The sequence below is a fragment of the Macrobrachium rosenbergii genome, chromosome 44 (genome assembly GCF_040412425.1).
Source record: "Macrobrachium rosenbergii isolate ZJJX-2024 chromosome 44, ASM4041242v1, whole genome shotgun sequence".
Classification (NCBI taxonomy): domain Eukaryota; kingdom Metazoa; phylum Arthropoda; class Malacostraca; order Decapoda; family Palaemonidae; genus Macrobrachium; species Macrobrachium rosenbergii.
Window position 1 is genome coordinate 29578006 of NC_089784.1, and position 27000 is coordinate 29605005.

A 27000-nucleotide genomic window follows, 5' to 3' on the forward strand; every position below is an offset into this window, starting at 1 on the left:
AAAAAGAAGAAATGAGCAACCTATTTCATTTATAAATGGTGTTACACATGATGAAAAAACTCTTTAGTATCAAGATTTCAGGTCTGAAAGATTATCATTCAGCTGCCACATTTTTCATTATATCCTCAACAATACTGTGATATTCCAGATTATTCATATAAAAAATAAAATAAGACAGCTTTCATGACTTCACTGGGTATACCATACAACTGTAAATCACACACGAGTAGATTCACTTTCATCCAACAACAACAACAACAGCTCTACAAACGAATGTATTCCGTTCTGAATACCTACTGAAAAAGATACAGTACACATTAGTAAAGGCAACAGTTATAGCAGTCAACATGAAAGGTTCCTACACATACAATATTAATATTGGCTTCATAAATACTGAAATGAGGACATTTCCCCTGTACTTTGTATAATTGCCAAGCTCTTGGGTTATAGTACTTTAAAAAAAGACATTTTTGTAACATACAACTATCTCTAAGTGTCAGGAGTTAAAATGTCATGAGCAGATCACTGATAGTAATCTTGACATCACTTCTAAAGCACTGACCTGTAACAGTTGCCTGTCCATACCTTTCAAAAAAGAAATCCATTTGATATGAAAAATAAATAGTGCTAGTCTAAAGTTGGCACCATTTTGAGTACCTCAAAGGTACAAATTAGAAGTACAGTAAATACTGACTAATAAACAGATTTGTCACATAAATGAATGTCATCACTTTATGACCAAAAAACATTTTCGTACCCTCTGAACATAATATAAACTAATATTTCATGTATTCCTTTTGCAGTTCCCATCTTTAAATTTTGCCATTATCTTACAACAATATATGCCATATTATGTCAAGTGAAGGACTTTAATAAGCGTATAACTTGGCTTTAAAGAATGAAATGTATCCAACTGAAATGCTTGTAATGTGGAAAGAAAATTGCTTCAAACTTTGACAATGTTGTATACACCTTGCCTACACTGAAAAGCTTTTTCCCTATAATACAAAAAAAAATGTGCTGGAAAAAAAAATAAAAATTTAAATATTACCCTACATAAAATTAGTGTTTAAATGCATAAAAAGTATTTATACTTACTGGAGGGGAAACTAGGATATGGTGATATTTTTACTGTTATTATTATTAAACAGCTTAACCCGCCAACTGAATTAATAGGGATATATTAAGAGCTTCTAACCTTTTTGAAAAATTATGCTTGTCAAGTAATGAATGCACACAAATGTAAGTTCTAAAATATAGAGATAAACATTTCCTGATACAACTAATGAATTTTTGTTGGTAACAGAATGAAACTGTCTACTTGGCAGTATTTACTGTATGACATATTTGGTTACATGGAATTTTTCACGAACTCAAATGGCTTGCCACTCACAGGAAAATTACGCTACTGTAGTACTACGTGACCTTGGACTGGTCAGGTCAACAGGTATTGTTCATGAGTGGAGTTAGTCTAAACATGATAAAAGATTAATCAATTAAAAATTGTTCAGTAAACTTATAACTTACAAAACCTCATGGTATTTGAAAAAACTGAACTCCAGATATTAAGACTCACTTTCTTAAAGAATCATTATGCGTTGTAATTTTTCATGAACATCAAGCCACTCTCATTAACTTATAAAAGTAAATATTTATATATATATATCTATATTTATATATACTATGTACAAATTTCAACCTTCTTGTTATGTAGTGCTTAATACTGATTCAATGGTCACACATAAGAGGCAATGATCCCAAACAACAGAGTACAGTGAAAACTACACCAATGGCCAGAATTTTTTACACCTTAAAGTCTCATTGTAATCCATTAGAGCATGAAGACTACCTATTAAAAATTCAGGTAACCAGGACACTGTTCATAAATGCAAACAGTGTAAAGTGAAAAATCTCTAGCTTAATGAAATTTGGAAGCAACAGTCATGTTCAGGACAGTAAAAAATCTTGGCATTGGTACAGGACTATATATTACATGTTGTTTAACAGCAATTATTAGTCAATATATAATTTACAATCTTAGTTAACAATTATAAAAGTGACTGTAGGTGTGATATGTGGTATCACGAATTTCCAGTGACATCTGAAATTTCTAAGACACATACTGCACTGTTTTTCATTTCCTATGCTCTTTCATGAAACATACTACCATCTCAAGCTTTCTTCTTTTTAAGGAACATTATAAAAAAGAACATTTCCTCAGTGATTAATGTATGTTTGTTTTATGGCACAAAAAGAGGACTACTTAGACCAGATAAATTAGGAAACATCAGGACTTTTCAGGTCTTTACACCTAGCATAGTACTATGAGATTTTACCTGACATTAACTTGCCATTTTTGAAATGCAGTTTATATTCTTGTGTATGCATGTATCTGAGTTAGCATTTAGGATAACAGAGCAGGCAATGATGTATGTAATGAAAACTAGTGTCCATTCTATATATACTATGGTAGTAACACATAAACCCTCAAACTCTCTTTGCTATCATTTTAATTTTTCTTGTACTGTGTATGGAATTTTTCACTAAAATAACAACAAAACTTACAGTAATTTTGGACCAATGCTTTTACAGTCCTGAAAAGTCAATACATAAAAATTCTTTAAATAAAATCACAAGATTATAACACTTCATTCTTGTCAATTCAACACCAGAAAAGCTAACACCCCTTATATGGGCTTGTTATGCACAAGACTGCAGCAAGTCCATCCCCATAAGACCAAGAGAAACGGAAATCACAACTTAAATGCTTTTCAGGCATTTATTTCACATAGCTTGATTCAAATTTCAAGTTGTTTCCGATCTAATGAACACTGAATGCTGCTACCACAATTTTTCACTGAAAACATTTCTTTAGAAAATCTGAAAAATGGAACACAAGACAAAGAATTACAAGCTTTATGTGTTACCTTAATGTACCACTCATAACATAAAACAAAAATGCAGACTATTCTTCATATTCAGATTCCAAACGAAAATCCTACACAACTTATCACTGGAACTGTCACTGAGAAGACAAGTGACTGGTCCCACTCTAAACTGTAGTTTCCCTGAACACATTTATGTGGGAGTCAGGAGGGTTGGCAGCAGATGCCAGATAACGAGTGGACACGTAACCCCGTGGGCCACATCTCATCGTCCCCGGGGATTGATCGCTCTCTTCTTCCATGCCTGGTTGTTGTTGTTGTTGGTCTGTGGATGTGGTCTTCTCTCCCGGCTCCCGGAGCTGCCACACGGGTTCATCCACTGGGGTGCCGTCATCTGTAATTTTTCAAGTAAATTATGTATTATGTGGATTCAACTGTACACTTATGTAATCAAAATTCACAGAAGCAGCATAATGAACATGAATAGCAAATTATTTCCACATACCTTGTACTTACACATGGAGGATATCTATAAAACCTATAGCAATGAAACTTTCTAACAAAATATTTTTAATGCTTCCAAGAAGAAATCTCCTTCCAATGTTACGAGGCAAAACAACTCTGGTAATGAAATGATCAAGGTGAATGTTTAAAAACCATTATGACAAACTTTTATGTAACCCTCATGTAAACTTATTATGAATTATGACATGTCCACACCACAAGAATGTACCAGCATTGCAATGTAACTCACTTAAAACTTCTAAAGAGTACAGTAGTTATAATGAATGAATAATTTGTGGTACAAAAATGGTAACAACAATAAAAAGTTCAACACATCATCTGGTTACCCACTAATGTTTGTATGGAAGGTTGGGACTCTATATTCAACTGTAACCTTTTAATTTATAATAATCCCAGCCCGAGAAGAACCCTAAAAGAGTTCAGAGGTCTGGTTAAACAAATCATTTATAACTAACTAATTTATAATAACGGATTTCCACTTTTGATTCTTAAAAAAATCCGAAAGTTAGAATATAATAATTTCCTTAAACCAAAGTTTAACTTTGATAGGAAGGTGAGGCATTTGATAAATTTTAATAATTTTTCTATTACTACTAGTTCACTTACACTATACTGATGCTGTATGGTTGTATGAAAAGTGTTGATTAAAAAAAGTTTAGCTTTTGCAGATGGACAAACTGCCATCTGCTATTCTTCCAATACAATACAACACAACTGGACTCATGTGCTTCATCATGTCCTATCAGCAATCTAACAGTCAAGGTAACTACAGAGGAGGTTTAGAAATTAACTGTTCAGCAATATTTGTCTACACTGGAAGCTCAAACATTAGACTTCAATTATGTACTAATAAACAAAGAATACATAAAACAAAACATACCTAAAATAGCATATAAATCATAATACAAGGCTAAAATATCTTATACAAACTACTGTATAGTGAAGAAACTTGTAATAAGACCGCATTACAGCCTCTTTTAACATTATGCTCTGGCCATCCCCGTCTGTAACCCAATCAAGAACAGCTGCCTAGATTTATAATACAGTATAGAGCTTGAATAACATTTGGTAAAAATCAGTATACAGGTAATAGATTACCAACATTGATGTTATGCCAGTTAAGTCAGGTGGATATAACTGAGTGGAGCCATAAACTAGGACCTTCTTATGAGGACTGATGCATATAGATCCACGAAGGCATGCCCCATTACAGGCACATAGTGTTGTAAATAAGAGGATGTAGCAGTCACTCCACAGGAAGGTACCTTCTGCCAAGACTCTATGATCAAATTGTGCCTTCTTAGAACAAACCATACAACAAGTACATGTTAACTTCTGCCAAAATGAAAATAATGGCTACCAACTGACAAAGTGCTTCTGATCTTGTGCCCCTTTAATTCTTCAAATATGATACCCCAGGCAATATATACTCATCTCACTTCTACCATCCTGTTTGTCATGTGATGAATAAAGGGTTGAAGACCTTGAAATATGGTTTTCAGTTTCAAAAAGTTTATGTGCTATTTCTCTTTGTCAGGTACCACATTCCTATTCCTTGAAGATCCACCAGGTGATTATTCCATACCTGTCTTGAAGCATCTTTAAGTAGTAGAACCTCCAGAGGTGGGGTAAGGAGATATTACTTCTCTGATATGGCAACTGAGAGGCTTTCCAAATAAAATGCTGCTGCCAAAGACCTGAAAGGCTGCAGCTCCAGGCACCAAGATCTGAACCAACTGCAAAACACTGACTTCTCTAGGAACATGACAAAAATATGCAATTGCCACATTTCAGCAGGAGGATCTGACCTCTGTAGAGTGAGAGAATCTATGGTCTCCAATCCCTTAATATATTGCTCTTATAGTTGTTCCTGTTCTGATTACAACCGATCTGAATACCTAAACAACTGGAGAAGGCTTTAATTATTATTATTACTTGGTAGATGAAACCAATTCATATGGAAAAAGCCCACAGGGGCTACTGACTTGAAATTCAAGCTTCCAAAGAATATGGTGTTCATTAGGAAGAATTAAGATGTTTACAAAAACAAGAGATCCCACTTATCAAAAAAGAAAAGAAAAATATATATATATAAAAATATTAAAATGTATGAAAAATAGTACTAGGGTAGTAATGCATTGCATTTTCGCTTGAACTTCTGGAGTTCCAATTGCACAACATCCTCTGGGAGGCTGTTCCACAGTTCAATGGTGTGAGGAATAAAGGACCTCCGTAACTCAGAAGTTCCGCCAGCAAGGGACATTTTTACTGAATACTGGTGCTGCTGTTCAGAGAATCTGGTTGCTCTCTGCAGATAAAGGTGATCAGGGATCAATTATGAAAAAGTAACAAACAAGAGACCGTCCTTCGATGGTCCAAGTCACAACTGCTACTATTAAGAAACAGAAACCTACCACCACGAACCACTCTACCTAAATGAGACAAACTTTGGCGGAAGCAGACATCCACACTGGAAAACAGTGTTCCAATAAAGGAGGTACAAATGACCTAAAACAGGTTGCACTGATTTTATCAGTGTTATAAATATATGAGGCTTTACGAACAATACCTAACTTTCATGCAGCATTTGCTGAAACGACAAATTTTTTATTAATTTGTATTTTTCATAGCTAACAAACCTATGGTCTTAACATGAGGATAAAATCATCTAGTGCCAGCTGGAAACCAATAAAAAACATATAAAATTGTAGAACAACAGATTGGTGGCCATGGGGTTCAGCCAATCGTGCTGTTGCCCATCCTTCCAGAAGCCGGTGTTTTCCTCACCCGTTTTTCTCTTTTGGTTTGCCTTTTGATGTTTCTCAAAAGTTAGAAGCGAGTCAAGTTACACCTACAATAATTAAAGCTTCAGACTCATTCAGCAAATTCCATCCACCTGAAGGGGAGGATGGGGTGGGAAATCTGTACGAGATCTGCTAATCAATAGTGTTTTCGTTTTACTAGAGTTCAGCCTCATACCCACTGACTACACCATTCTCTGATTTGGTCCATGTCCTGACTGAGGCTGAGGGCAGCTTAATTTCTCATAAGTGGAGACTTGTAAGGAAATCTTGAAGTAATCTTGAAACATATCCACCCAATCCAAGATTCTGAAATTTATAAATAATTGCCTTGTGATTTACTAAATCGACAGCAGTACTAAAATCTATTTGAATTACTCTGCACTCAAAACCCTTATCAAAGTTCCCTTGCAAATGGCATGTCAAGGCTAAAAGAGCATCACAGGTACCTAACTGCTTCCTGTATGCATCTTGACTATCAGCTAACAATACTTTAGATTTCACATACATATATAGTGGCTTAAAAATAAGCTTTTCAGCAACTTTGGAAAGCACAGGGAGAATAGAGATTGGCCTGTAATTAATGTAGTCTGCATATACGCCGCTCTTTGGAACAAGCACTGTATTATTAAGCTTATATGCTCATCCACAAAGATACTATGTCAACATAAAAATCTATAGAATCTAGCAACCTTGGGAGACAACACACACTATAACAAAAAAAATGGAAGAAACCATCAAGACCTTCTCCACCCCAGCTATCAAGATTATCCAGAATTTTCTTGATATACCTGGAGCAAAATGCAAATTTTGTAAGAATAGGTTCAGGATGACAAGTGTCAGGGAGAGGGACATCCTCAGCTAATTGCTTAACTTCAAAAGCTCAATGATGCACTTCAGCCTTTTCCCCTAGGGCCAGTAACCAATCTACCATCATCTGTTAGCGGTGGAATGGAAGACGAGCCTGACCCAAAGACAGATGATGCCAATTTGGTCCACCACAGATGAGGCTGAGTAATTCCTTCAAGTTTCCTCTTCAAAGAATTATCGTAATTTCTCTCAGCTGTACGGTAAGTTCTATTCGCAGCACAATGAAACTCAACAAAAATGGGGTACTTTTCATTTAAACAATTTTGTCTCCATGTGTTGAACTTGGTCTGTTGGTAGGCTCGCCTACATGAATCATCAAACCATGGCTGGTCACCTGTCCTAAATTTGATGACCTTTCCAGGGACATTTATTAAAATAACCATCAGCATTTCATTTAGCTTCTTCTTGGGATCATGATCTAATACAGCAGCTGAAATATTAAGTAGCTGACAAGCTTCAATAATGCAATTGCAATTGGCTCTGGATTTTAGCCAGACCGTTTTTCCAATGGTGGAAATGGTGCAATGATCCGAAGCGCCTATATACTCACAGACCTTGGAATTCACAATAGCTGGAACATCTGTGAAATAGATGAAAAATCTATTACCAGAAATGCGCATGGGTTCCTCAATTAGCTGGACAAAATTGGATACACAAAACTGAAGAGCAGACCGGCCATATTGATCTTGGAATTTGAATTTTGCCAATCACTGTGCTTTGCATTACAGTCTCCACAAATAATGAATGAAGATTTTGAATCCTGTGACTGAGCCATACTAATCTTTTCCAAAAGACAGACATGTATAGAATCGTCAATATTTGGATTGCAGTAAACAGCAGAACTCAAGAGCAGACCGGCCATATAGTTCTGTGGAATTTGAATTTAGCCAATCACTGTGCTTTGCATTACAGCCTCCACGAATAATGAATGAAGCTTTTGAATCCTGTGACTGAGCCATACTAATCTTTTCCAAAAGACAGTCATGTATAGAACTGTCGATATTTGGATTGCGGTGAACACCAATGCGTAAACATTGTAGAACTTACTGAAAATTTTAAAACAAAGGACTTTATGGCAACTACACTCAAAATTTTCTGAAGATAAATAGCTGGACTTAATGTATACAGCCATACCTTGCGCAGTGGGATGTTATGATACGACGATGAACTGAATCAGGGCCATCAAACCCCAGGATTAAAAACTCAACCTTTGAATTGTTGCTACTTACAAGTCTCAGATAATGATACTGAAACTTCCACTGGCCACAAAGGCTTCTTAAGACAGTCATACTAATATTTGCAGAGCCTTATCTCAACTCTGTGTGCTCATGCCACTACTGGTGTAAGAGCCCTAACTAAAGCTACAGCTTTCATTCAGTAAAGGGTTTGCTGAAGATACCTGCTCAGGAGGATGAGGTCAATTAAAGGTACTTCATCCTGTTGTGATGCCCCAATGATACTCAAGACACTTGTAGTAGATTTCTGGATGCTGCAATCATTCTAACAAAAGAATATGATTACCCCGACTGAGACTGTTTGTCTACTGCTAGATGACACACCTCAGGTATTGTACTGCCATGATCTTCCAAGTTATCTAGTAAACCATCAGTGTCAAATTCTTTGTCATTACCCTTAACACATTTCCTGAAAGAAGCTGGTAAAATGCTTGGCCTAACATGGCCTCTAGAACAAGAAGCTGATAAGCTGTGCTTCCTGTCTTGGCAAGCCTAAGCACACCAAATTGACTTTGAAAGGCAAAAATAAAATGAAAGGCTATAAGAAGAATATTAAATGAGTTATAATTGATGGAATTTGGAATACTGACAACTAATGCATTGGAAATCCTGCAGTGATAGGAAACAGTCTGGGGATTCTGCTAAGCTATTAAAAAGGCAGGCAGAAAGTTAGGCAGATGACTGAAAGGTACTTGAAATTCCATGTGGCATATACACTGCCCTACTACTGATCTCGTCTGTTAGGCAAGAGAGGGCAGTGTTTGGGGGCATTCCAAAACCACAAATGTGAACTTTATATGAATGATGGCATGACAAAACAAATATGCATTCAATTACATTTTCTTCTCGACTACAATGTATCTTAAGCGTCCTAAAATATTCAGTCACTGCACACTGATATTTCATTTAATACCACTACAATAGTATGACATTAACATGGGGATACTGAAACATAATTTAATGAGCTTAATATCACAGAAAAATCTACTAACCAAAAGATGCATTAGATTTGGATTCAAAGTATGCAGTGTCAAATGTATTATTTAAAAACACAAGTCTATCAAATAAACCATCTAGTAAGAATCCTAAATAGTGTTAATTCGAGGGAAGAATATTGTACCTGAGCATCTAAAAAACCCCCCTAAAGTTATATATGTTCAATTTTTTTAAAGATTTACAATGAACCTAAGAAAATAAATACTTCATATTCTTCTTCAATGACTAAAACTAATTCAAAATGTGCTTCCTGGTTGCATTCTGAATCAAAAGATTAGTACTCTGTAAGTTTTGTTGGTTGTTGTAGTTACGCAATGCAGACATAACCTTGGCAGTCTGGACAGGTCACAACCATAATCATTCTTTGATACTAAAAACCATGACTATCAATGCCAACTTAACAAAAATAATTGTAGGGGGCGGGACAAAAATTATATACTATTAGGATTGATAAGGTAAACCTTTAACTGTCAAATGCAATAATGCATATTGAAAAACATGTGCATATGTACAAAGCCCCTGGAATTGAAAACAATATCACAATAAAAAATCTTCCAATATAAACAAGCAATTGAGAAATCCAATAAACTTTATAACGATAAACAGCAAACATCTAATGCTCTAAAACATCAATAACAGTAATGTACTGGGAACTTTCTATCATCTATATAAGAGATATATTTATAAGGAGGAAGTAAATACTATACACAAATACAAGCATTAATAGTACTAAAAATTTAACTTCTGAAACATTCAGCACACAGAGGTATCCTGAAATATTAAAATCAGGGAAGGAAAATCACTTATATACATGAATTTCTAATAACAAAATGCATGCAAATATAGAAAAGCAAAACTGTAAAAAACTATATTTTATCCGTTTAAAATACGATGCTAAATGTTTCATACTAGGGTGAACTATGAAAAAATATACAGTTAACTTACACTACAAGCACTACGTAGTCTACGTTACGACAAAACACAACAGCACTGGCCAGGCGGGCGCTCGGACATATTAGAGTTGGGTTTGTGGCTCGGTTTAGGGCACTTCTTTCGTGCTTTGACAGAACTGACTTCACCATAATCTACATCTGCAATATCAAAGGTTGGAGCCTGCGAGACAGTTTCTCCATCTTTGAGTGGTCTTCCCATACTAGACACACTGTCTTCACTATAATTAGCACTCAAACTGGATTCTGAATGGCTGATGGGTTTGGCTGTCAGACGATCACAACTGTCAGCCAAAAGCAAGTTGTTTAGCGAGTGCTGCTCAGTGCTCACCTGTTTATGGACTACTCCTAGCAACTCCTTTGTGCCTATGCTGTGGCTGTCTCTGCTGTCCATCCCAGCACTGTCTCCTTCACTATCTCCACCTCCACTCCCTCCAAACTCTTCCTCTGTTTGGTTTGGAGAAGACCAATTGTCTCCCTCCATATCCTGGAATGCCTCTGGTGTTGAGGAAGGTGGTGGTGGTGGTGGTTTATCAACACTAACACAAAGTCTAGGAGTTGTTGGTGGGTTAACTTGTTGAGCACCTTCTAGTGTTGAAGGAAGAGAACATCTATGATGTCTTTCGTCTATATCCTTTTTACTACATTCTGGACTCTGCTGGGCTGGAACTTCTTCAAACCACTCTTCTGTTGATGAACTATGATGAGATATGTGCCTGGAAGAGGTGGCTCTTAATCTAAGCTTTGACTGAGAGGAATATGCTTTGTGGAAGCAACGTCCTGTGTCCAGTGACTGAGTGGAGACTAATGGGACATGGCAATGAACTCTCCCTTGAATAATGCTTGTATTTGGGGCAGAATTGACTCGCTTTAATAACTGCTCATGTCCATCAACATTCTTAACTGCAGGACTTCCACCTAGCAGCAAGAGATTCCGCAAAAGATCTTTAGATTTTATGCCACCCTCTGTTCTGGCTTCAAGCTCCCTGGAGGGGTGGTAGCCACACTGACAATGATGTATTTTTTCTTCACTAGCACCAACACTACACACACACTGAGGCACCAAACACATTCCAGGGCTGTTCAAACTAACAGGGGCAATAGTGGCACTGTCTACCCTTACCGGGTTGATACATGCAGCAGATGGGGTCACTGGGTTGACCTGACCTGGGAGAGGGAAGGGCAGGGTACTACTGTTGGGGCACACAGACTTGACTAAAGGTCTTGGGCAGGCTGGGTATGCCTTGCAAAGACACCATCCAGCCTGCTTAAAACATTGAGCATCAGGTTCATGCACAAAGTTACGACATGGTGCATTTGGAGTGCAACAGGACACAGTACCTACTCCCATTGGCACCTCCACACACAGACCCACAGGCTGCATAAGAGAAAAAGAAATGGAAGAACAGTCATTTTAAATACATACCAAATGCTGTACTTCATCAAAAAGGAAACTAAGCTGAAATGTCATCTACCAACAACAACGCTGAAAAGTACAATATTCTACATACCAATACAGTGCTCTGTTTGACTATATTAAATAGAATGGTACACAATATACATAGATAACAGGCTATAAAACCTACTCTGCAATAACCATATACCACATTCCAAATTACTTTCTGTTGGGGATATTCAAATTCAACTGCTATTACAATACAATTAAATTACAACAATGTAGAATTCTCTCTTGTGGATTAATAAATTCTACACAATTTTCAAAACAGATTACTTGTAAAACATACTTGCTTACAAATCTCTGAATACGTTAAACTTTAAAAAACTATTGATGTAACATTCAACGCATTCAACAAAAAGGTCAAATACACTCATCACCTGTAAAAGAACTTTATAGACACGATGAAAAAAATTCTCAAAATGGCAAAGTAGGATTACGACATGCTGTCTGTGACAGCATGTCATTATTGTATGTACAACTCCTGATGACATCCTACGCAATGCTAAGGAAACAATTTCACCAAAATTAGTTTCATATATACAAACCTATAAAACATTAATGCAATACTGTATTACTAGTTTACGCAGAGACCAGTCTGTTTATTCAAATTATAAAGTCATTTAGAAGGGAGGTAGTTGAGCCTAAACGTCTTCGCCTATGATCCACAAACTTTTGTAAATCCAAGATGATGATGATCAGACTTGAAGTAAAGGAGAAGGTGCAGTATGTACAGTGGTCATGGGAATGCTGTGGAAGTAATTATTTACATGGAAGAAGCCAAAAAGGCCATTAACTTGCAAAGCAAGTTTCCAACTGAACAGAATGGCCATGTTGTGCACGAAACGTGAGAGAAAATGAGACAAAAGTGATAAAGATAACCAATGAACACACATACATAGACAGAATAAAAAAGCCAAGGTAACGCTTTCTGTTTTTTCAAGTATAACAGCTTTTCATAAAAGCTATGAGCAACAGAAATCAATTATACAACTAGCAAGAAGATCATTCTACAGCTCTACAGTTAAAGGAAGTGACTGACACCTCAACAGAATACAGTATGGATGCTTATGCTCTGAGTAGAATGTCTATTTCTGAAGAGTGCAGGCATAGGTGCTAACAAATATTCACTCTTGAAATAAAGAGCTATTGGATGATGCCTAAATGGAATACCTTTCAATGATGGGAAAGTAGGATCCATCAAATTGAACCAACTTGGATGGAAGGTTGAGATTCAGTAAAATTGCTGACATTCTTATGGCGAAAGTATTCCAGTAATGGCTGAACAGAAGATCAGAAGCATGTGACATTTATATCATCGTTCCTATTGAGAGGAAGCCTTACACAAAATACTCAGCTTTCTGGCAATAGCACATGACATGTAATATAGTGACGTAATGCACAAGATTCAAAGTACAGTGCTACCCCACTTTTTCAAGGCTTCACTTTTCCACACTTAATTTTGTTGCAAATTTTTGGGGAACATATCTTTCACTTTTCTGTGGGAACTTTCACCAATTCGCAAATTTTTTCTATGGACCATATCTCTAAAATTATCACTAGTTCGCTTTTTTTTTTTGTTGAGCAACACTATTTATTCACTAATTACTGTATTTTTTTGTATTGTGTTTGTGACTAAATAAAGATTTTTAAGAAAACAATGAAAACACTTTACAGTAATATCATTTCAATCATTTCAAATACATCTTACATTACCCTTGAGAGAGAGAGAGAGAGAGAGAGAGAGAGAGAGAGAGAGAGAGAGAGAGAGAGAGAGAGAGAGAGAGAGAGAGAGAGAGAGAGAGAGAGAGAAATCATAAATCTGTTACACTTATTCTGGGGCCCACCCCATAATGAGCTTAACAGGTAGAGCAGTACTGTATACCTTTCTTTTTCTCTCTCTCTCTCTCTTTCTCTTTTAAGGGTAATGTAAGATGTATGTGAAATGATATTACTGTAGTGTTTTTGGATGATAGAGCATACTGTACAATATCTAAAATATTTGCTAATTATTTCAATTTTATTTTCCAGTCTGCTTTTATTGAAATGCAAAAAGCTGTAATTATAGCATGGAAAATATGAAAAAATGAATGACAAAGTAACATCATGTATAGTTTTATAGATTAATATGATGTTACTTTGTCACTCATTTTTTCATATTTTCCATGCTATAATTACAGCTTTTTGCATTTTAATAAAAGCACACTGGAAAATAAAATTAAAATAATTAGCGAATATTTTAGATATTGTACAGTATGCTCTATCATCCAAAAACACTTTACAGTAATATAATTTCAAATACAACTTACATTACTCTTGAGAGAGAGAGAGAGAGAGAGAGAGAGAGAGAGAGAGAGAGAGAGAGAGAGAGAGAGAGAGAGAGAGAGAGAGAGAGAGAGAGAGAGAGAGAGAGAGTAAATCTGTTATGCTCATTCTGGGTCCCACCCTGGAATGAGCTTAACAGGTACAGTATAAGTATACACTGTGAGAATGATTAATGATTCCTAATGAAAATGAAAATGAACAATGACTCCTATTAAATAGTAATGACTGATGTGTTGAGATAACTCAGCACAGAGGCTGGGTAAATTCTGTCAGGATTATTGCCAGTTCTACAGACTCACAAAATGATGAAGGTAGTTGGCTCTTACCTATGGGTCCACATGTGGACAACTGCTCTTCTTCTGTTTCAAAAAGACTGATTGAAGACACTGGGATACAGTATGTATAGCTGATGGGGTTTTGATGAAACAACTAGTATTTACCACCAATTGGGTACAGCCAATCGATGTGAAGGATAAGAATACAAATAGATTACAGCCTTGTATGACTTGGAACCAAGTGAGTAAGAATAAATGAGAAAGGTTTTCTTGGTGAGCAACAACACACTAGGTGATACCTAAATGGCCCTCTAATATGTGCTAAATGCCTTAATAGCATGTAATTCCACTGCAAGGGCCAAACTTCACCTCAGTTCAGCAGCTTTCACCTTAGCGGTTGGCCTTATCAGGTTATGTCAAAAGTCCTACATTACCTTGACCTCCAAATCATAGAGAGAGAGGAAGAATCAAAAAGAATAATTCAAAATTGAACTGAATGGAAACAGAAAATACTACTCTAGCTGAAACACCTCTGAAAAAGGAAAAAATATAAATAGTCCAAAACAGTCAAACATGCATTTCTGCAAAACAAGAGGAAAACATCCAAAAATGTACCACAGAACCACTTTGGAAATATTTTTGATTATATCTTTCATTGTTTTACTTTGAACCCTTAGAAGATGGTCTCATATTTCATTTGTGAATAATTCCTTGGCTGTAAACAAGAAGGAAATTTTTTGGGAATTGCTAAATGATTATATTAAGTACTGAAGCATGAAAGAATACAATATCAGCATACTAATAAAAGTGAATATATGTTACTGACATGTCATACACAAATAGGAACAATATACAGTACTGTACACAATGCCAGCAATAATACCGTAAATTAGAGTAAAATAAAAAAGGAAACTAATATTAGATATTGTACACTTCACTGCAGTTAGTAAAATTCATCAGTCAGGCATATATGGGAAATAAATTTGAAAACAAAACGATGTACGAGTAGGTATTACCTATGTAACTACAAAAAGCATCCAAATTACTGAAATCCAAACAAATTCTAAACGGAAACCAAATCAGAAACACTAGGCATACACACTACAACACCAAAACCGGCAATCAAATAATAAACTAAAGAGTATAATCAAGGGGGAAGAAACAAGTGCTAAAATCTAAATACACTTCTGGGTGAAATCAGTACCTTAACATCTTAGGCAGAGGTCCATAAAGACAGGCTGCAGAGAGGAAAGAGAGAGATGCAGAGATTGAATTCACCTGCCTGTCCTGGGCAACAATGATTTTTTTCTTTCTTTTACAGGTGTGTTAAAGGGGAGAGGAGAAAAGTGCCATTTTGCATGTGACTTAATCAGCAGGGCTTTGATTCTTTAAATGAAAAAAATGATAGGGAGCTACAGACTGTATTTCTGACTTCATATGGTCACTTCATATCATTAAAAATGAATCATTACCTGATGAGAGAGAGACAGAGAAAGAGAGAAGGACAGACAAAGTTAGCATTACCAAGACATTATTCACAGGTATATATTACAGCTATCAAACTTGACACAAATTATTCCTTGAGTACCAAATATAATTAAAAATTCATTGTATATGAAATGTTAGTAGACTACTAATGTTCTCAGTATACAAATTTTCTTAATTATACAAAACAATAAACTGGTTTCTCAAATCTGACACACACAATTTCCCTGCTAACCTGTCACTTTGTTAAACTTTATGTAAAGGAAGCATCTGCAAAGAAGAAAAAATTCTCTATACAGTACTGAAGGGAATCTGCAAAAAACCAATAAAAATGGAAAAATAAAAACAGCAGCAACTACACACTTACAAAAAAAAAAAATTGTTCTCAAGTACTATATGCAGTTCCCAAATGCAAAATCCTAAATTTATATTGGTGATAACTAATTCTCAAAATAAAAAGATCAAGCAAACATATTTTATGCTTTTAAGCTTGAGACTTCCAAAACACACTGCAAAATAACAAAGGCTTATAAACCAAAGCAAGCACAATTAACTATTCCCCTAACAAGAGTATATTTGAGTGAAGGCAACAAGGTTACTGTTTAAATATCAACTGGGAAAACAACACACATTTAGTGGCAAACTTCTTAGTGCTATCTCTATTTTACTACTATATATAACTTTACACTCAAGTATAGGAAGGAATATACTTTTATGAGAAACAACTATCAAAAGGAAGCCTCAACCTCATTCCAGAAAGTGAAACAAAAAGTTTAAGTCCTCTGTTATGTGGGGGCAAGGACTAAGAAGCTCCCATGTGTTGGGAGTGATTATCCTGCTCCAAACAAAGACACTTCATTATTATCTACATTACTGGCACCTTCAACAAAATAACTACAGGATGATTTAATCATAGTTACAGAATAAGGATTATACAGGGAATACCACATTCCAATAACTATCTAAATAAAGAGTTACAACTTGTAAGTCAACAGCATACATTACTGAAGATAGTAATTTATTTTACAGTAGTGTCAAAGCAACTGCATTACAGTGGACATTAAAATAATACCATGACAAAGATGCTGCCATATATGAGATGTATTGGAATAGGGTTTTTTAAAAGAGTTCTGAACTTGGCAGCTACATAAGCTTAACAATTTTGTGAAAAGTATAGCTAATAAGAAATAAAAGTACATTGAATAAAAAAATAAATAAAGGGAAAATTTATGCTAAGTACTGGGACCTAGGGGGCCATTCAGTGTTATATATATATATATATAAAAAGAAAACCTACCATTTCAAATCACATCTACAGGGTTTGTTATTCACCTAAAATATACACAATAATGCATTTAAAAATATCAGAGAAATGAACTATCTAACAGCCTATATCATTACCCAAATTTAAAAGAAAAACATACTTAATTCAAACACTCCTCCTACCTTGTGATCACCCATGGCTGTGCTAAATCCAATTAATTCGTACTTGACTTTGCCTCCACTCTGAAATTGACAAAACCCACAAGTTAACAACAGTATGGAGGGCGATTCTTTTTTAATGAGCACCAAGCGCACCCACATGTACTTGCAAAAAGATCTTGCCCTTAAAGCATTTAGAAGCATTATCTCTTGAATTGTATCCAGAGACCAGAAGAACTTATAAATCTCAGAAAATACAGTGAACAACCCTATTTTCTTACATAAAAACCATAATGAGTTTTCCACATCCAATTCACGTACAACAGTCTGGACCACATAGTCAAGATTACATATAAGTGAAAGTTTATTTAATAAAAAAAAATTATGGCTATAAGAAAAAATAAAAATGCTTCATAATTAAACATTATTAATAAGAGATTTTTTCAATTATCATTTTCTTAACTGATTGGAATAATTGACTGGAATACTTGTTCTGCTTTTTGCAACTGATGGGAAATTCCAGGTGGTGCATTTTGTTATCTTCTGCGAGGTAGTGGCCATAAACCCAATACAGTATTAACCAAATATGGGCTGTGTCATAACCTCTGTCCATCAGCATTTAACAGTTATTTACCACTCTTTCTTTATATAAGTCAGTTCTGTTTCTGTCTACTTTGCTCTTCTTTCCCCTTGCACCCAAGGGAATTATATTTTGTGGAAGCTTGCTAGTCAAGTTCCATTAACATATAACTCTCCTGACAAAAGATTTATAGTTATTTCAAAAACTGTACTGAGTACATACTCTGCAGCAATTTTTGTTTTGTATAGTATTCATTAGAAGCTCAAATTAGGTTACATAATCACCACACAAGTCTACAGTATAACTTAAAGAAATAAAAAAATTGCATTAAACAATAAACAAAAAGTAAACTTCACTTGATTACAAAAAGATGAATAACAATAATGAAAGAACCTAAGTTATATGGCAATAAGCTCTTATGTGTTCAGCGCTCCCACTAATATTCACCATTATCAATATACTTAGAGCCCGACAATTTCACTTTTTGAAAGGTTTGCCCAAGCCTAGCCATATCATAAGCAGAGGAGGGTCTGTGTTTATGTCCCAACCCCAAAAAGACCTTCAGATTTATTACTTACAGAATCCACAAGTTTCTTAGCTGCCGTGTTTAGAATTACTCTATCACACCAAGATGGGCATCTAGTCTGCATATAGTGGGAACCATTGCTGCCAGGACCTTCCTCAAATGGATAACTTGGTGGGAACGTTATGGGGAATTCTGTGAGTCGATCACTGAAATTACTCAATTCCTGGTCAAACTCCCGCAGCTGGAAAGAGTATGGTGAATATTAAAGATATATATATTTTAAAGCCGTATACAACATCTCACTTAGAATAAGACCACCTTCATCATAACAAATGTTCCAGACTACTAAGAGAACAATTCAAACATTTTCAATACTTACCCAGCTGCCATTGTCCTTGACGAAGATTGTCTGGTGGTCACAGTGTATGAAAGCCTTTTTGGAAATTGTCAGCTGAACTTTGCCCTTGTTATCTTTAAACTCCTTAGCCTTCTCACCAGAGTTAGGCAATTCACAATCACCAGGCGTGCAGCCGTTGGTCAGTTTCTGGGAAAAGATAAGGAAACAAAATTGATTACTCAGTACAATCTGATGTATTGAAGAATGACACAAAACATATACTCTACCTACAGCGCCCGAGACCAGCAGGCACTAATTATGATGTCAGAATTCATTATAATTTTACTATGCATCCTCTCAGCTTCATTAGCTCACCATAATTTAAGTATGGGCTCCCCAGACCACCCATCCCTATCTCAAAGGAGACTGTAAGTTAGTGGTAGTAATGAGTAAATTTCAAATAGAGTTATTTAAAAGGCAACAAGAATTACAAACAATAACTTTGAGGATTGTGAGATGCATAGTTTTAAGATATTTCAATTCCAGTAAAGAATTATGAGTTATGCTAAACATAACTAACCTGAACAACTCCTTTAGTATTAAGTCTAAAGTTGAAGTCACCAAACATAAAGATAGGCAGATTCTCAAACTCATCATTATGGAACCTGAAAAAATATAGAAAAATTCCATCATTTCTAGTGTAATGCAAATAGAAATATAGTAATTCACTTTACTGTTTCTTAAATAGGCATAGTGAACAAAATTTATTCAAATCATCTGCTTTACACATTTGACTTTACATATTAACTAAATGAAGCCTAGCTACACAATGTGATAGCCTGTGTGACACTCACCTGTCAAGTGTGTGCTCCAAAGCACGTTTGCGATTCAAACTGTAGACTGAGGGGTACTGATATAAGAGTGCAAAATCAATTAATAAGTAATTTCAAATAATGCAGCATATGATTTGCATTCCTGTCTCACTGTGCTAATGTATCCTGAAAGTTTTATAAAATTCAGAGCTCAAATATATAACACAAAAAATTCTCCTTTGCAAAATGCATCATATGAAATTTCACAGGGCAATTTTTCTTGCAAGTGAACAATGTTTTCATATAAAATCCACAAAAGCAAGTACTTCTTTACCTCTTCCATAGCAATAAAGTTTGAGGCATCATGGAAAAGATGGATGTTGACAAGATCAAACTTGGTGCCATTCAGATTCCATCGCGTTCTCATGAAACCTTTTCGTGACCATTTGCACTGGAGGAGAAAGAACATGATTTACAGACATAAAAATCACACATAAAAGTTAAACTGAGTTTTGTGTTTCATTATGACATACCTCATAATTTTACTTCTGCCTACAACACCTGGTTAAGAAGGGAAAAGCTGAATGCTAAACAGCTCTTTGAGCCAGAGAAGAAACGATTAGCAATGGACAACAAAAACTATGGGGAGTCTTCTGTCTCTCCTGTCAAGAGCTCTTATTCCTTCAATTTCTGGCCATACTGACCATGAATGTCTATTAGAAAGCATGATAGGAGGGCATACCCGCAAAAGTAAGTAACGTCGAACCCCTTAAAACTGGCATTCTGTGGTCCGGGAACTACTGTGATTTGGCTTGATTTTGAATCAGTTACCATTAGTTCGTTGAGCAGCCACGAGGGTGGTGCCACATGTTGTTTACAACTTCCCGACAGCAAAAGTTATGACATATCTCTTTTATTTTTATGAAAATAATTGTTAATAATGAAAATGTGTAAAGTCAAATATGCTTTCGATGTTTTAAATTTAAATGCATAAATATATTTTTTTAAAGATTCCACTTGAGAAGGCTCTACCAAGCCAAGACTTTTTAATCAAAACAATGAGACATTTGGCAATGCACAAATTCCTTACTCTTAAGAGCCCTTGAAAGACCTCATTTCTTTTATATAGCAGTATATTTACCCATTCGGTTTGCCACCCAAGAGATCTGATGATGATAGAGGTAAGAAGTGCAAGTATAAATCTTTATCTATGCTCGAAAAGGTTTTCTATCCTCCTTTAGTTAGAGAATGTTTAGTGCTCATTTTCCTCAACAGATGGCAGTGTGCTTTGTTTACTTTTTGACAGCAAATGCAGTGATTGCCGAGATTCATTCTTTATTTTTGTCATTTCATTACACTACACAATCAAAATAAATGACGAAGAAACTAATAGTAATTATTATGGAGAGCAAATTTAGGAAATGAAAGCCAACAATAATATTCTGCAGATTCTGAGAGTTAGGCTAACTTGGGAATGTAGGCCAAATGTGGTAAAGTACACTATTTTAAAGAAAATTATACAAATATGAAGTTGCAAAATGGTAGAGTGAAAATATATGAGTAATAAAATGATAAAAAGTGGTACCAGAATGTAGCCAAGTAGTAGGCTAAGTCGGCAACTAGTCTATTTGTATGTGGAATTAGCTTGCAAGACTACGTTTACATAGGGGCTTCATTTTTTAAGGGAGTATTCTATATTCCGGGATTTTCTGTGGTCCAGCAGTGGCCTGGTCCCAAGGCCTGTATTAAGAGGTTGGACTGTACGTACATACAGTAGATGAAAATGAAAATAATATTAAAGCCACAAAATTATTATTCTCTTATTTTCCTAAGCTTTCATTGCAACCAATTGGGGATTACCACTGGATTGACAGAACATACTACAATCAAATTTTGAATCAGATTTATAGTCTCAAATTTGATTATTTATTGCATCACATGTCATAAATATACTTTCAGTAAGTAAGGGTTATTTATTTTTAGCAATACTTATGTCTGTGTAAGTCCTATAAACCAAGACTCTTCATCATTATATGCATGAAGCCAAGGCTGGATGAATCACTGGTGACATGTAAATGCTTGAAGTTAAGGATGTTAAAGGAAATCACACTGAAACATAAGAAAGTTCACCACTGGTTTACTTACAGCAACTGACTCTATTGTAAAAATATTCCAGAATGTTGACTGACTTCAACAACCTGCACTGGGTTGATTGTTGAAGTTCTCTTTTCTAAGAGCAATCTTATGAGATTTTTTTTTTGAGCTGTTTACTTTCCTAATTTTTACTTGTTGACTTTTTATCCTCTTTTTCTTTACTCTGTTACTTCACACATATGGGTGTTCTACTCTGTGGAAGTGTGCTTAGCAGAATTGCACTTTTACGCTTTTTCGAACGAACAGATGCACTTCATGAGTAATAATAAAAAAAATTCACTTATAGTCATCTAATGACTATTTGGAAATCACAGTGAAATGATACACTGATCATGATGAGTTTGGTCCTTGAGATCACTTCCCAGAACCAATATGAAATATGTTTACTTTGCAATATTGGTGTGAGAAGTGTTAAATAGTACAAAATATTTGGAGCTGAGGAATGTGCAGAATCTCTTCCTATTTTGGTAAATACATCACAGGAGAAGCCATGTCATAAATTCACTTATCTTGATACTATCAACAAGAGAGTTGTCCAAGGAAAAACTCCATGGAAAAGGTTTAAGTTTCAAAGGGGTTCACTGAACACCTCAGTAGCACTAGCAATGTGATCCACCTAAAAAGTCCAATGACACATAAATTATCTCATCAACGTTCATAAGTCATTTAGGTCAAAGAATGCAATGTGTTTAATCCTAAGGTGTATAAAAGTTCTGAAGTTAAATGGTTTACATAACTGGATTGAATGGAACTGACATAAGAACTTGGGCAACTAAGCTGTCCTATGGAAAAGCTCATGAGTTCCAATATATTGGTAAATCAACAGACATCACAATGAAGTAACTAAGGTCAACTTTAGTCTGCTGGATGACAACGTTTTTGAATAGCATTTTTAACAGAAAGAAGGGAGAAATGGAACCTGCCTTAACGGTGAATGAATCCATCCCTGTACTGTCTTACCAAGTAGAGAGGAAGAGTATCCCAGAAGGAGCTTGATGGTCATGATGATAGTAAATAAATCAAACATGGCTTCCAATACTACATATTTTTGGGTTAGTGACCATTTTTGGAAAAAATTTATCTTTCTACAGAGGGCATTTATAACTTCAGCACCTATACCTAAAACAAACCCTGGAACTAGCATGGTGTTCTTTACTCCACCTAGTAAAGACCCACAGTAACCTTAAATAAGTGATTATTCTATAAACTCCACTGGTTGTTCAAGCTTGTTTATTATTTTACCTAATTAAATTTTTCTCTTCAATTCTGGCTATCCAGATACTCTGAAAAATTCCATGCTCAAATGTCAGGAATGAGAAAGTTTGCCCAGTAAGACAGGAGACATTCCATAGCAAGCAGTCTAATCTACAGGTACCAGTAAAACTGCACCCATCTGCACTTCACTATAGAACATTCGAACCCGTCAAGTGTCAGGGGTTTGACTAATTTAACACTTATGTTACATTAGATTAGTATTCCTTGTTAGTATATTTCACTTTGCTGGCTCAAACAGCTACTTGACACTTGTGTTATATGGGCTTAATATTCAGTATTTATGTTATGGAATATAATCAGCAAATAAACAATTACAATAAAATACTACCTCGGGGAAAAACTCTTGCGGAAACTTGGATTTCTCCTTCGTAGTGACATCTTCAATGTTTCCGGAGTACTCTCTTCTGTCTACACACTCAACAAATCTCTTTTCTAGAAATGGAGATAAAATTACTGGCATATGCAATCATCTTCAGAATAAATATAAAGAATTACAAGCAAAGAGGCATAGGGACTACTTCCTACTGAAGATTTCTTTGGACAAAAACACCTGTTACCCAGTAGCCTTGAAGCAGGCGAGGGGTTCAAAGAAATTTCTGGGAAAAATATGAATAACAAAACCTCACATAAACTAAGCACAACTATTGCTGGAGCAATGATATTAAAATGTGGAGCTGACAGTATGAAAAAAGTAGATATCTGTTGTTTACAGGAGGCAAGATATAGAGGAATGGGCACAAAAAATTATGAATTCTGGTTAAAATGGAGCAAGACAAGACAATTCATTATGGAGTAGGGATACTGGTCAGGATGAAAGGGTTTATGTTACAGATAAGATATGGATTCATGTGGCAAGTGCAAACAACAAAAGACACTGATAACTGATGGCCACATCCAGCCACTTAAAGGAAAGTCTTACAAAATGTGACTGATAATGTAAAACAATATAAAAATATATTAATATACATAAGAATAAATTCTGATTATGCTGAGTAAACTTTACAGACATATCAAACCCAGAGCAAAAGTATTTCAATAAAGATACTTGCTATAGAAAAATTCTGGGATAAGTGAGGGTTTGTTATCCTAATATATTGTAAACATGAAAAATAGGAATAATTTAAGTCTGAATACAGTAATCCCTTCATTATTTAATCATAATGGACTGCATGACCATACACCATAAATGTGTCTTTTGCAACCAGACGTGTCTTCTTACTGCAATAGTGGAGTAATGGAAGCACAGTGCACGTTTTATGAAATAACTAGAAAATTTTCCAACAATTCAATACTAATTAAATCAATGAAAAGATTAAATATTATGAATCCAAAAGAAAATGTTAATAATGCAGGCACACTGTGATTTTCATGAACTAAAAAAATTTTCATATAATTCAATACTGATTAAACCAATGAAAAAATTAAACATTACAAAATCCAAATAGAAACGTTGACAGGTTATCTATATATTCAGAAACAAACAAAAGAGTTAAAATCTGGCAAAAAATGCATCTCTATTCAGCACCATACCCTATGCTACAATATGTAAATGAATCTCCTAGTATCTAAATAAATAAATAAATAAAATAAAAGGCAGGTACCCTTACCTTCAAAGTCCCATATTTGTACATCATTAACTTTTTGGTGAATGAAGTAGAGATTTCCTAGCGCCTGGAAAATATAAAGTAACGGATGTAAAAAATATTAAATGCCACAGAAGTATACAGTAATTCTGAAATACAGCCATATACCCTCAATATTTCAATTATACAGTTCATACTAACATCTAAATAAAATGTGCCTAAAAATTTCATCATATAAAATAGACATAACATTCAGACTGCAAGATGCATATACCATTAAAAAAACAGCTCTCTTTGCAACAATGTCCTTTTTTTCTTTTTTAAAAAACAGATGCCTTTCTGAAACTTTATCTTGCATTACAAAAGTATATCTTATATTTTGATTATACAAAACTATATTGCTCGTACTGCCACTAACAAAAATTTTTGGGAGAATCTTTTACACAGAAAATTTACAAGCTATGGCTCCTAGTATAATTTTAAATTTATGTAAAATACTAAGTAGCTGAAATATATTACCATAATTTCCAAACACTATACATAACTTCAAAACATTGTTTCACACATACAAGAGATTAATACTGGGTATGACCCCTCCAATAACAAGAAGTTCCTCATTTTACGTAATGTACCCGGTCACTTCTATCCTTCACTATAAAGCAGAAGTGTGTGCAAACTAAAGAGGATAAGAAAAGGACAGTAAAAAAAAAAGAAAGGAAATATCTGTGATCTCACAAAATAATCCCTTTACATTAACAATGCACTGGAAAAGTTGTCATAAGAGTAAACCCTTAAAGTTGGTGTTCACTTCCCAACAAAAATTGTGAAGCTCATTCTCCAAGCCAATAGTAGTGGTGGTGGTTCCTTATACTTTTCAATATAATATCAGAAAGGAAGGCTTTCAAATGAGATGTATTTAAAGCAATGTGGCTCCTCTGACTTACAATGACAACTAGCTTCTGTTTATGACCATCAAGATTCATCCCTATTATGATGGAGATATGCATTTTTGAAGATGGTGTCTCCTTCTCCACTTCTCGTCTCCTCCACTTCTTAAGTCCTATCAAAAGTCTGGTGAGAACATAAAGAAATCTCATCTCTAACGAATATCTGCTCTAACCAGTATCCATGCATCCTGATCCAATTTTTAACTGCCTTGACGAATTAACTCTTAGAATTAACAAACCATCTACTGTTACAGTAAGAGGCTTCAGCTTTGAGATGTCCTTGGCCTTTGTCTAGGATCGTGCATATTCAAAGAAATGCCAAGCAGATTTCGATAATGCATCAAGTCCCCTACGCCCCTCCTCCTGCCTATTAAAGTCAGGACACTGTATTGTTCATTTTCATGGCTGATGAAGATGAATCTTCAGCAGTGTCTAAATTTTGTCCTTAGCCACCTGAGACATCAATTCAGACACAATGTTCTCCCTTACATTGTCTGTTGTGCACTATCCCTAATTATGTTGGCAAATTATACTGTATCCATTTTCTCTCCCAAAGATATAACCTTATGAGGCCACTTAGCAACATTGAAGGCTGCAGATTTTGAAAGCAGAGTGCTGGAAAAAATATTTTGCAGTAATAATATCATGGGAACTACTTCTTATAGTAATTATCATTCTGACCAGCTTTTTGTGCAATTTTCTTTCACAATTTTCATACTGACACTCTTTGTGTTTACTGAATTGCTAGGATTACAAGAGCTAGTTAATGTTTAAGTCTTTAGAGATGTACCAAAGTTGCATTATTTAAACAGTCAGATATCAAGAGATGCCTGTAAGATAACTTTAAAAATATGACCTATGCTACATTATCACTTGATTCCAATTAAACAGAAGGATAAATTCCAACTCACCGTAAATTTTTCTGCTGATTCAAATTCCTCATCCAAATAAACTCTAATCTTGTCATAGGGTAACATGGTGCCTCTGTTCATCAGTGACCTGAAAAAAGTAGGGAAATGCTTATGAAACTACTTTACATAATAATTAAATATAAGTACAAAACATGTAATTTACAGGCCAAAAAGATATTATTACTGAATTACAGTACTGCAATCATATTTAAATTTGGTGAATAAAAAAAGGAACCTGTTTATGAAATAGCATCAAATGGCCAATTAAAAGTGAAAGATATCCAATCCTTTTTTGTTTTCTTTTGTTTAAAAAAATTTGATTTATCAAAACCAAATCCTTCCACATCTGACATTAAAAACTAAAAAACACTGGGTCAGAGAATCACAGAGAATGATGCAGAAATTATTATACAGTGCCTCTTAATTTTCATATGCCATGGGGCAAATATGCATTGCATCTCTCCATGTTACCTACTAATTCTTTGACCCACAGTTCCAGATATTTTTCCAGCTATCCTGACTAGGCTAACTGGTAATTTTCAATCAACAAAATATATCTGGAGAAAATGAGAATGGAAGTATTGCAAGAACAAGGTATTTCCTACATATGTACAAACTATGCACAAATCTTAAAACATCAGAAGATGATC

General features: G+C 35.1%; 1 protein-coding gene across 2 annotated transcripts in view; it reads right to left on the bottom strand.

Annotated features, from left to right (window-relative positions):
- Positions 1–1970: 1970 nt before the first annotated feature.
- Positions 1971–27000, bottom strand: part of 5PtaseI (inositol polyphosphate-5-phosphatase A) — a 46577-nt gene continuing 21547 nt past the window's right edge. Inside the window, exons 4-14 of one of the 2 annotated variants that reach the window (XM_067088209.1) lie at positions 26351–26438; positions 24517–24580; positions 23238–23341; positions 19815–19931; positions 19523–19578; positions 19249–19333; positions 18711–18875; positions 18384–18572; positions 17250–17309; positions 10258–11640; positions 1971–3279 (exon numbers count right to left, since the gene is read on the bottom strand). In XM_067088209.1, the coding sequence (XP_066944310.1) occupies positions 10282–11640; positions 17250–17309; positions 18384–18572; positions 18711–18875; positions 19249–19333; positions 19523–19578; positions 19815–19931; positions 23238–23341; positions 24517–24580; positions 26351–26438 (2287 nt within the window). In that variant the 3' untranslated portion in view covers positions 1971–3279; positions 10258–10281. The remainder of the gene's footprint in view (positions 3280–10257; positions 11641–17249; positions 17310–18383; positions 18573–18710; positions 18876–19248; positions 19334–19522; positions 19579–19814; positions 19932–23237; positions 23342–24516; positions 24581–26350; positions 26439–27000) is intronic. The other variant, XM_067088210.1, reaches the window with a different exon arrangement.